This window comes from Miniopterus natalensis, chromosome 7 (assembly GCF_054644295.1).
Source record: "Miniopterus natalensis isolate mMinNat1 chromosome 7, mMinNat1.hap1, whole genome shotgun sequence".
NCBI classification, from domain to species: domain Eukaryota; kingdom Metazoa; phylum Chordata; class Mammalia; order Chiroptera; family Miniopteridae; genus Miniopterus; species Miniopterus natalensis.
Window position 1 is genome coordinate 64,711,526 of NC_142087.1, and position 12,208 is coordinate 64,723,733.

The 12,208-nt window shown below is 36.3% G+C and overlaps 1 protein-coding gene and 1 pseudogene across 1 annotated transcript in view; one reads left to right on the forward strand and one right to left on the reverse strand.

Moving 5' to 3' along the window:
• Positions 1-12,208, forward strand: part of DCC (DCC netrin 1 receptor) — a 603,848-nt gene that overhangs the window by 97,202 nt on the left and 494,438 nt on the right. The window contains exon 3 of the mRNA XM_087819312.1: positions 5,139-5,423. Within this exon, the coding sequence (XP_087675438.1) occupies positions 5,139-5,423 (285 nt within the window). The remainder of the gene's footprint in view (positions 1-5,138; positions 5,424-12,208) is intronic.
• Positions 2,872-3,303, reverse strand: LOC107546653 (large ribosomal subunit protein uL24 pseudogene; annotated as a pseudogene).

Here is a 12,208-nt window from a genome sequence, read left to right on the forward strand (position 1 = left end):
GCCTCCAGGAAACACCACAAACAGGTTTGTGTGCTAGTTTTAATAGTACAGTATTCAGGCTGAAGTTTGCCCATAAGACAGAGGTTTTACCCAGTGCTGTGCTGATAGTTGGAGCAGGAGTGGGAAGGTGCTGATGTATACAGAAATTCCTCCTGAGATAGTTTCACTTAGATTGAGGAAATAAGGTATTTTAAGAAGTATAATAATTCAGTCCTGAAGCTTATTCTTGAACACTCATGCATAATGTAAACCTTTGAATCAGTTTTGCTCCCATTCCAGTCCCATCCTTAAAGTGAAGACAATAACACTGAAAGAGCTGTTGTGAGGATTAAATTAGGTCATTTATAAAGGAGTTGAGAATAGAGTAAAAGATAAAACTGAGACCTTGTGCAAAGTCATCCACATGGTTAAATGGTAAAGCAGGGATGTGACCCCTGAGGAATCTGGACCCAAAGTGCCACAAAGTATGTTAGAAAGTAAAGAGACACATTCAAACATACTTATCAAAATTTGGATGTTTGCTCTATTTAAATATTTAATGCCCCATAGAACCTCAGTAAATTTTTATGTATTTCTTCTTTTTAGTAGATATTTGATATACTCTGTGTATATAAAATACTAAAACAAACAAACAAAAAAAACAACCCACACATAAACATATAAACACTTCTCAGGCTTTTATTTATACAATCAATTGTGTCATGCTATCTAAGAGTGCCATAAAAATTCAAAAGGTTGAGAGGTGATTTCCAGTAAGCAAGACTAGGGGAATGAAAAATTTTTGACTCAGTATCTTAAGAAGAACTACAGTTTTGATAGGTAGATATATTAGAGGAGAAGGAATACCTTTTTGGAGGAAATATAATGAGAATTCAGTCAAAAGGCAGCCATGTTTAGGGCATAAGACAATCCAATAGATTGGAGAATTATTTTGCAGGAGTTACGGGAGATGAGCCCAGAAGATGCATTGTGCTGGATTCTTGGGTACCAGAATTAGGGGTGTAAGACAATACTAGAAATTTTTTTGAACATCAGAATTTCCTGAGCGAAGCAAAAACTTTGATAATTTAGGAACACTGATCTTTTGACTGTGCTTGGAATGGATTTGAGTAAGGAAAGTGTAGAGCAAGGAAGGCCATTTGTGCTATGATTACAATGGGCCAGATGCAATCTAATGAGACTGAGCTGGGCTGTTTTCATGAACAGGCAGGCTCTTGTTGAGCAGGTAACTATTTTTCATAAGGACATAGTTAAAATTATACTTGTATATACCTATGAATACAGCATAGAAATTGTTTGTATTGCATTAGAGCATTAAATGACTCTTCTGACAATACTGCATTTCATTCTTATGAGTTACAGTGAGTTTAATGTTCATTACCAGGTGCTCATACTCATGCCTTGAAAATATAGTACTAACTTGATAGCCTATAACTTCTCCTTTTAATACTATTGCTGGTTTGTACAACATTGTGAGATGTGAGTGCTACAATTCAGCACAATATCGGGAGCATTAATTCAAACCATATAGAGCCTCATAAACTTAGAATTGCTTTTTGATGCGCAAGGTTTCCTTTGTACAGACAAAAAAGAAAAGCTACAAATCATATTTATAATTTCTCACTCTGTTAAATAATCAACTATTGGAAGTTTTCAAACATTACATTGATAAATTTTAAATAGGAGGCACTTCTGACCCCTGTTTATTAAGCACCGAATGCATTCTGTATAAGCATTTGGAATAGTATCTGGTTCCATTAAGTCTGATTATAGTAATATACAATTTTATGCATTGTGTATGATTCTCTCAGCTAGAAAAAGTTTACATAAAGGAACCAATTGTTGAGTATCATTTTGAATTAGCTTTTCATTTTATATTTTAGTAGATGTTCTAGAACTTGGCAAGTAATGTTTTGAATGCCATAGGCATTCAGATGTAAAATAGATATTTAGAGTTTTTATCAAACGTGCATAACCTATATAGGACCATGTATCTGAATATATAAAAGTATCCAGATATTTTATCAATTTATCAAAAATATTTTATCCTTACTTGTGTTGTATAAACTATATAACTTGTAAATGTGGGTACATTTTCCAAGCCGTATTTCCTTAATTACAAAATTAAATGCTAGAGATAAAGACCAAGAAGAAAACCATTAAATAAAAAAGTCAGAAATTTGTTTGAAAGTCTGTTGACACACATAATCATCACTACTTATTGCAGCTTTGCCTTGTATAGTACATATAAATTATCCTCTGCTCAAGTACATGCTTTAAATCTATACCAAAGCTGATCAGAACAGATTAATGTGCCTTCTTTAGAACAGACTCAAGACCATACTCCTCAAGCAGCTGGTAATGGGTTTTGGACAATGAGCCTGGGCCCAGGTTAACTGATTCCATTTGTTAATCACTCAGTGGAAGATCCAGCAGAGTCACAGATTAATTCTGATAACTAAATGAGAAGAATAGAATTAGATTTGTGCCTGGCACCCCCTGTAGTTACATCTCTAGTGTCGAAACAAATAGCTCCATGGATACAGATTATAAAGCCTTAACTGGAGAACCAGATGAGTAATTTTAGCACCTATTGGTGTGGGTTAAATTTCAATTGATAAATTAATATTTGCATCAATATTAATGTTTCTACATGGCCTAGCATTAATCATTCTTGCTAGAGAACAACCTTCATTGTATCTCCAGGTCTGCAGGTCTGTTCATGTTAGTGTTGCTATAAGGGGGGGTGTACCATCTTTGGCAGCTTGTACCTATTTCTTATGTGATATTGGTGGATTTTACTGTTTCATGGATTCACTAATCCCTTTTTTCATTTTAAGGTTTTTAATGAAAGCTGCATAGAAGATTATTTTATATCTGCACCTTCTCAATGGTTTTTTCCTTGTATTTGCCCTTTCTTTTCCTACTTGGCAAGATTTGGCTTTTAGTTCAAGGATCTTTTGGCAGTCTTTGTCCAGCTTTAGTCTAGTGATAGCCACCTTGCTGGGGAGAATGCCCACACGAACAGTTATACCATCAGCTCTCTCCCACTGCACTCATTCAGTGTAGATGGCACATTTCTTCCTGTAGAAATGGACCACTTTGCCAATTTGCTGCCCTTTGTAGTGTCCTTGCACAACCTGAACTTCCTCATCCGTTTGGAAGGGCACGGATCAAACATTGTACTTCTATCTCTTTGGAAAAGGGAGAAGACATTATCTTCCTGTCAATGTGGGAAGGTGCATTGGAATGCCTCTTATAGTTCTTGCTCCTGTCGGAAGTCACAAAGGAATTGAACTTCATTTTGACCGCTGGCATGTCAGTGATGGCTGCCAGTTTCACTAATCTTGTGACTCAAGACTCTAATTCCTAAAAGAGACATGAAATGTCACCTTCACCTAGGAAAGGAAACTTCTCTACAGCATTTCTGATTTTCTCTCATGAAATTAGACCATTTTGCCTTTGCCCTTTTCACTACAGCAAAATTGTCATCATATTATAGGGAAAGTTAATTTTGTGAAAATTAATAGATCCAAAATAAAACTAATGGTTGGGGTGGGGGGGGGGGGGTGGAGGGGGCCAATGGGGGAAAGGGAGGGGGCATTTGTAATACTTTCAATAATAAAGATAAATTTAAAAAATAAAACTAACAGTATTTAACACAGCCCAATAGAATTTGTTATTGACAAAATATTGACCAAATTAAGTTTAAAACTGAACCTAGGAAATTTTGAGTTAGTTAAAATAAATCTATAAAATAAAAATCACAGTAAGATAAAATATGATCAGAAGAACTTGATATGAACCCCAAACTGGTAAATGAATCAAAGTTTGTTGTGAAATGCACATACAATAAAAAGAAATCTAGTAAGGTTAAAATGAAAATAGAAATATTACAATATAACTGCGATGAGTAGCACCTGAATCAATGAATTAGAATTATTTAATTAACTCTAAAAAGAAAGCATATCTATCAGCAATGGCATAATTCATGCAATAATGTATGTTTGTAATAATAAATAATTTTTATGGTCAAAGCCTTAGGGTCACAATTATCCACCTGTTCAAAAAAAGGGGTTTCAGAGGGCAGGATTACAGTATCGTCTGCACTTCTCTGGTATAACATCACCATGGAGAAGGCTTCTTCATCACCATGCTTATGCTCAGTGATGGCTACTTTGTTTGTTGTTTGTTTATTGTCTTTTGTCTTTTCCCTTCACCGTAGTGGTCATGTAAGTTGAGTTAGCTCTTACCGCATTTTTAGCTGTTTTGTGGTGGTCCCAGCTTATGGGTAACCAAGGTTGTGGCTAGACCAGCCCTTGTGGGTCCTATGATTGTAAGAAATCTCTGAAGGAAAAAAAAAAAATTAATTATTAATTACAGGTCCAGGCACTTGCATTACAAAAAGGAAAAACCAATTCTTTGAGCTTACACTGCAATAGCCCATAGAAATGAAACAAGTCACCAAAGAACTCACATAGAGTTCTTCAGCCAGGCTAGAAACCCAAGCTATTCTAATTCCAGCTTTAGCATTGTTTCACTATATCACAACCACAACTGGACAAATACAATGCTTTAAGCAGTACCCATAAAAGATTGTTCGCTGTTACTATATTTGTTGGTTAATATCACTCATTTTTCTTGAAACTGCCCTGGGTTATGCCATGGGGCCAGTCCATCATAATCCCCTAATTTCATAGTTCTTTGTTCAAAGTGCGATAACAGGATGAGCGTAGGACCAGGATTGAGAAGAACCAGGTCTCATTTGCAGGATTGCCATGTAATAACTGTGAACTTGTTTGTGGAATTTCACAATTCTGAGCCTCCGTTTCCTAGTGTGTAAACTTAGGATGATCTTGTGTGCTCTGTTTATTTTGCAAGGCTGCTTTATTAATCAATCATAACAAAACAGTAGACTTCTAGATAATAATGGCAACATCGTATCATATTTTAGCCCCCGAATCTACTGTAGTGCCAGACACATACTGTGGTAAAATGAGAAAAGCAAGTGAGATGAAATATGAGAAAATACCTTATAAAATACACTTTCTATAAAGAATACAAATGTGATCATTTTTACCGGTGACTGTCGTGCCTCCTCTGAAAGATGTATCCTTCCTTCTTTGTGTTTCCCACAGGACCACTGAGGTTTCTCTCCCAGACAGAATCTGTCACGGCCTTCATGGGAGACACGGTGCTGCTCAAGTGCGAAGTCATCGGGGAGCCCATGCCAACGATACACTGGCAGAAAAACCAGCAAGACCTGACCCCAGCCCTGGGCGACTCCCGAGTGGTGGCCTTGCCCTCGGGCGCACTGCAGATCAGCAGGCTTCAGCCTGGGGACGCGGGGATCTACCGGTGCTTAGCCCGCAACCCGGCCAGCTCGAGAACGGGAAACGAGGCTGAAGTCAGGATTTTATCAGGTGCCACAGCGCTCTTCAGGCTCCCCAGGCTTACATTCTCTACAGTTGTTTAGACAGACAGTTTTTCTTTAACAAATAGTTTGCATTTGTTTTAAGTTTCTTATTGTTTCCTCGGGTTTTGGTTTATATTTTTCCTTTCCCTTTTTCTCTGAGCCATTAGATGAAGGTATGCCAAAAGCTTTTCTTACTTGTCCATGTCTTGTAGATGCAGTTTCCAGAGAAACAGATATTTTCCTTATATTTGGTCCCATTCATTCATTCATTCATTCACTCACTCGTTCTGTTAATATATGAGTGTTTGTGCAAAGCCTGCTGCTAAGCATTTTCTATGTATTATATCATGTTCCTCCGATAACATTTTCTAAAGATGAAGGTGATGCTGTGAGGTTCAGAGCCTTCCCCAAGTCCATATGAAGCACTTACTCAGGCATTCATCCACTCGTTGAGAAGCGCTGTGCTAAGTACTAGGGATATGGGATGACTGAGACTGACACAGAGCCTGGCTGACTAGAGTTCTGGGTGAACGTGGACATATCCACAATTCCAATGAAGAGCGACTGATGTTATGATAAGGAAAATTGCTTCTCTCCATCTCTTACCTCTCTTTCTCTTCTCTGGCAAATCTCTAAGACTCTGGGCTCATTTTCCTCTCCAGAATAATCAGAGATTGGGTTGGATATCCTCTAGGATCTTGTCTCTTCCAATAAGTGCTACTATTTGATATCTGTGTGATATATGCTTTCTCATTTAGTCTCACTTGTAAGGTTTACTTGGACTTACTTGTGAGAATTGCCAAAGCCACACACTTGAGACACTGCGATGGACACCCTCTCAAAGCATTGACATTGGCCTTCATCTCTGGTCTCTATATGTCGTTATCACAAATCTTTCAGCTATGTGGAGGTCACATTCCTGCCATTCCAAAGGCAAGCTGGTGATTCAATTGAATGTTTCCAGGTACTTTAATAAGGACATGTCTAAAACCCCTTTTAATTCTTTTGTGTAGTCTTTCCACCATTGGGGACAGAGAGACTGACGTAAATGTGTCAGTGACCACCAGCAACACTGTTACCTTCCATTGGCCAGGCAGTGAAAGATGCAAATTTAGCATTTATTCCAAAAACATACACACATTTATTTAGGCATCCATTAGATACACAGAAATTTTAAATATTCATATTCACATAACCTGAATAATGCATCTGTTAGGTCTATCACATGGGATGCTTAGGTACACTACATAGAAAATTGGCAGGAATATGTTTGACTATCTTAATATGATGGAGAGGTTATTTCTCTGTGGTATTAAGGGATAAAGTTGAACTAATTAAATATTAAATTTGAAATGAAAAGTTTTGAAAGACACAGAGACATTATCACCAAATCACTACTTAACTTTATTTGTTCACCTTGTAAAAACAGGTTTGCATTGTAATCCATGGAGATTTATTTAAAGACAAATTGCATATTGTTAATTTGGCTAAATCAAGAATATGTTGGTACACTTTGGAGGTGTCTGGGTTTTTCTTACCTGAATGGAAACTGAAAAAATTTTAATTCATTACATTTAATGAAAACTTTGCTCCAAGTTCTATTTGAATGATATTAACTTTAGAAAGGAATTATGAGCTGAGGCAATAAACACCCCCCTCACATTCACACCCACACACATGTTATTGCTGTACTTGATTAAGCTTGTCTCATTCGCTATTGATCACATAAAGGGGCTGCTGAAGGAACATGTGTTTGTCCCATTTATTCTGAAGTTTGTAAGTTGGTTTAGAGGTCAAATACACAGATCCACAAGTACAAGCTTCTCTTAATTGCCACTATGGTTCTCTCATTTTTAAAATCATGAATATTCTTTCTGAATCGATTTCCACTTTCCAATTTGAGTAAGCACCAGATTGATGGAGTAATAAATTACATACATACATTGCTCATTCTTTAACACTTATTTAATCCATTACAATAAAGTCAATTAAAACAGAAACCTATCATATTATCAACATGATTTAGAAGCATTAAAGTGGAACCTGAATTGTTACCACTCTTTAAAATATACATTCTTCCATGGTCATTTAAGTACCTTGTTAAGTGAGAAATTTACCTATATTGCCTTAGTTTAACACATAAATGCTAATTACAAGTCTTGCAACTTTGTCCAACACTTGTTTTAACCACAGTTCATATAGAGAGTATTCAAATTTGTACATCTGTGTGTCTAGGCAGTTATCTACTTCAAAATAATATATATGTTATTGTACTTATTCAAGGTTATGTGAAATACATTTCAGGTTGTCGCTTTTATATAACAGGTATTTAATATTACCAAGTAATTGAGATCCATTAAATTCAGATTTAAAAAATCAAATAGCCGTTTCAAAATGCTATCTTTCCACAAGCAGTTTTAGTTTATTCACTAAATAAATCAGTACTTTCTTCAACAACTTTTAAGTGAATCCTATACACCTGCCATCATGCTGGTTGCTAGGAGGACAAAGTTGGAAGACTGTCCCCTAAAGCGGCTGCAGTCTCGTGGGGGACACAGATAGAGCAGCTCTTGAACCTTGCTGTGAAAGTATAAAGCAGGGAGCGCCATATGGTGCGTAAGAGGAAAGCACCGGTGTGCCAGTCTTGAACAACAAGTAGTAGCTAGGCAAAGAGAAGTAGGCACCAGGAAAAAAAAAAGCGTTTATAAGCAAAGCATAGAGGAAAGAGAAATAAAAGCCTTCGTAGCAGCTGCACACATTTGGTTTAACTGGATCATAGGGCGCAGGAAGGGTTGAAGGGAGACAAGTAAGGAAAATAAAGGGCAGAAAGGAAGGTAAGGTAGAAGGTGTGGCATGAATCCTTAAAAGACGACCAAAAGTTGCTACGTAAGTGATATCACGGGATTCAGAAATGAAGATGGGTGGAGAGATTTTAGAGCAGGTCTTGGAAACACAAATGTGTGGTCTAGGAGGGGGGGCTGGAGTTCAGGGTCAACAGAAAGTAAGCAGAGGCAGTTTCCACTGAGATGGGAGTGGGGGAGTGGTATATTGTGTTCAAAATAAGTTAGAAGATTTTAAGAGATTTCCCCATATTATACTTTCCAGATTAAATGAATAATTGTTTCATTCAATGGTAGGAAATTGGTAACTTAATTTTTTGATTAACGTTTTAAGACAGACGTTGATTTTTTGCTTAGGAGGACTTGTACATTTTTAGCACCTGAAGTTAGTATTGAAGCGTAAATAATTTTTTTTGAAATATTGATAACAAAACGCTAAGGGTTGAGGTGCTTTAAAAGATCTTACTGTATGTGGTGGAGAATGGGTGAGGTGTTGACATGGCTGTTGAGATGGTCAGGTCCCCTTTACTCAGTTCTCATCACTCCTGAGAGCCAAGTAGTAGACTGAATTGCTGAAATATGAATTTGCTTTTGACATGAAGTTGAATAAAGTAAATGGCCCTTATGTTAGAATTTTTATTTCAGTTTTCTTATTGGCCTCATTGAATTGATCAATTTGTAATTCAACCTATTGTTCATTCATTTAACTACAATTAGGTGACTCTGGGTCCGGGATAGAACTGAACTAAACATCTGTATAATTAGAGTCATTAGTTTTTAATGGAATAAATTGGATTAAATTATATTTCAAATGATTTTTCTCTAAAATATTTATTTTTATTGAAATAAGTATTAACCAAAACAATTCCAAAAATCATATTAAAGAGAAATTTATGTTTTTTGTTTTTGTTTTTGTTTTTTAAGGATTTCTGGTACCCAGATTTATTTTTTATTATTACTTTTTAATTTTATTATTGTTTAAAATATTACAGATGTCCCTTTTTCTCCCCAGTAACCCATTCCACCCCTTACCTTCCCCCTCCCCAGTCCCTCTCCCCACCATTGTCCGTGCCCTTGGGTTGTGCATATATGCATATAAATTCTTTGGTTACTCTCTCCCCCTCCACCCACCCGCCCTCCTCCATCCCTCTGACATTCATAAGTCTCATCTATGCTTCCATGTCATTGAATATGTTTTTTAATTTAAAAAGTAGTTTCATTAGTTTGGTCATCACTAAGAATTATTACTAACTCAATGGGTGCATTAACATTTTTGGTTTGACTAAATATTACTTATATTTCAAAATCAAATATATTTGCTATCATTTGTTTTTACAGTTTCTACAGAATAATGAGCTATAGGGGATAACAGAAAGATACATTCTTTGTTTTTAAATTTATCTTCAAGCCAGCTAGTTAATTCGTATAGCTATATGACAGTATAAAGCAGTAAAATGGTAAATTCAGGAAAACATATCTAGTTCCAAATCAACACAGACAAGGAATAAATAAATTCTAGGTGGAAAATTTGGAAACTTTATAGAGGTGATTACTTTTCTAGATCATCAGGAGAGGGATATTTGTAAAAAGGGGCAGCAGATGATAGATCTGGAATGAGAAGTTGAACCTACTTTATGAATAGCCTTGAATCCCATCTTAATCAATTAGGCATGATTTTATTAAGTTTATTGATGATTGCAAATTCTTGAAGGTTTTTTGAACCATGGATACCATAATATAAACATACAGGCAGATAAACAGAAAGAACAAAGTGAAGAGCAAATAAGATTAACGTATTATCTTATTTTTTGTACTATACTTAATGTTTTTCAATGCACTGAAGGGTTTTCCCATAGTCTGACTTTTTAGGCTAGTTTTGAAGAAAACTATTTCTGAATTCAGTTCATGTTAATTAATGAATATTTAAAATTTCCTATTTGAACTATTATAAGTTGTTAAAATCATGGAGTCTCACACCAGACTCAGTACAAATCTTGGTTTTAAAACTTACTACTTGTGCAATTTAGGGCAAGTTATTTAATCGAAGTCTTTATTTATCTTGTAAAATGCAGAGAGTAATAGAGTACATTTTATAGGGTGGTTATGAGGTTTTAATTTAATAGGCCAAATACAATACCTGGAATTAAGTCCTCGGTAGCTATTATATATAATTACTTTGGCATTTTAGAGATTCCAGTCTTAACAAGATTCTCCTGTCAAGATTATTTCTCTGATAATGAATTACCCATTTTTTTTCTAGATGTCTAAGTACTCACTTACCTACTGGTATTTAATTACATGTTTTAGGCTATTTATCGATAGTACTAATTTCTGCATTTCCTTTTTACATCTATTAGAAACAGAGTCTCCTGCAAGTATTTCTTCTCTAGTAACTCACTGTTACATGGTTTCCACCCTCAACCTTTCCATCAGTATAATTTGTTTTGCTGTATAAAATGCCACAAGAGGCCTGGTTTAGAAATAGGAGTTAGAAGATAAAAGACTGCCGGTATTTCATCTTTATTAGTCATTACCAACTCATCTAATCCTCTAAAACTGTTAGTTTCTTTATGTGTTAAGATGAGAGGATAGACTAGATCAGCCTTTCCAAATCAGTCTCACTACCAAGGATCTCATTTATTATGTCATTCCACATATGTCCCCAAATCTGTCTTCATAAGTGTTTAAGAGTTCAAGTCTTTGCTAGACAAATTCTAATTACTGAAAATCATAAGACCATGCTGAGACATAACAATTATGGGTCATTAAATATGATATGGTCCTACTTTTAGATTAATTTTAAAAAAACAATAGTAATAAGCTGCTTTATGTTATCACAAAAAATGCACCAAAAGAAGATAGGATACATTTTACTGCATACAACTGGACACACAGTGAACTGACCAAGTTCCATGAACAGCATGTCCTTGCTCCCCACAGATAACTTTAGTTTGCCCTCTTTGGTAACCAGGGCCTGGCACAGCATGGAAACCAATGGACAAGCGTGCTAGGTAGGAATTAGTTGTTGTAGGTCAGGTCTTCTAACCGCTATAAGATAATCAGTGTTTCACATGACATTGATGAAACTGAGTGTAATATGTTAGTAACCCTAAATTGGCTTACTGTGGATAGACAATTTCTGTTTGGTTTTTTAATTAACAAAAAACACAAAAAATAACAAGTCTTCACCTTTCAGTGCTATTTGGGGGGCATCAGTAATGTCCAGTATTCGAAGTTGAAGGTGCTTGAAATACTAGGGGACCTATTACATTTTTCTTGCATGTCTATGATTCTAATGCCCCTAGTGATATCTTCCTCACCAGATCACTAGGTTTTCTATTTCATTCTTTACCTTGACTGGCATATTTTTTATATATATATGTTTTAAATATGTTTTTATTGATTTCAGAGAGAGGAAGGGAAAGGGAGAGACAGATAGAAACATCAATGATAAGAAAGTCATTGATCTGCTGCCTCCTACACACCCCTCACTGGGGATCGAGTCCGTGACCCCGGCCTGTGCCCTGACCAGGAATCGAACTGTGACCTCCTGGATCATAGGTCGATGCCCAACTGTTGAGCCACGCCAGCTGGGCTGATGTTAGATATTGATTATAATATCTCCTCTTAACTCCCGTTCTCTGATAGGTTGCTATTTCACATAAGGCCACAATATACTTGGAATTGTCCTCCACATGTAGGCATGAAGAGTTCTTAAAGAGGAGAGAGCCTGCCTTTTCCCATGAGTCTGTTGAAGTTGACATATGGTCAGCTCCACATTTACTAGGAATATGACACTCAGCAGCCCTGAGTGGATGACTGAAGGGTCAGGCAGCCTGCCCTGACTTATACACAGAGAGGCTTTCTCTGAAGCTGTGTAGAAGCCAAACCTATAACCAGTGAATGCAGAGGTCACAGAGGTTAATGAAAGAACCTGTGGACTTCCTCCTCC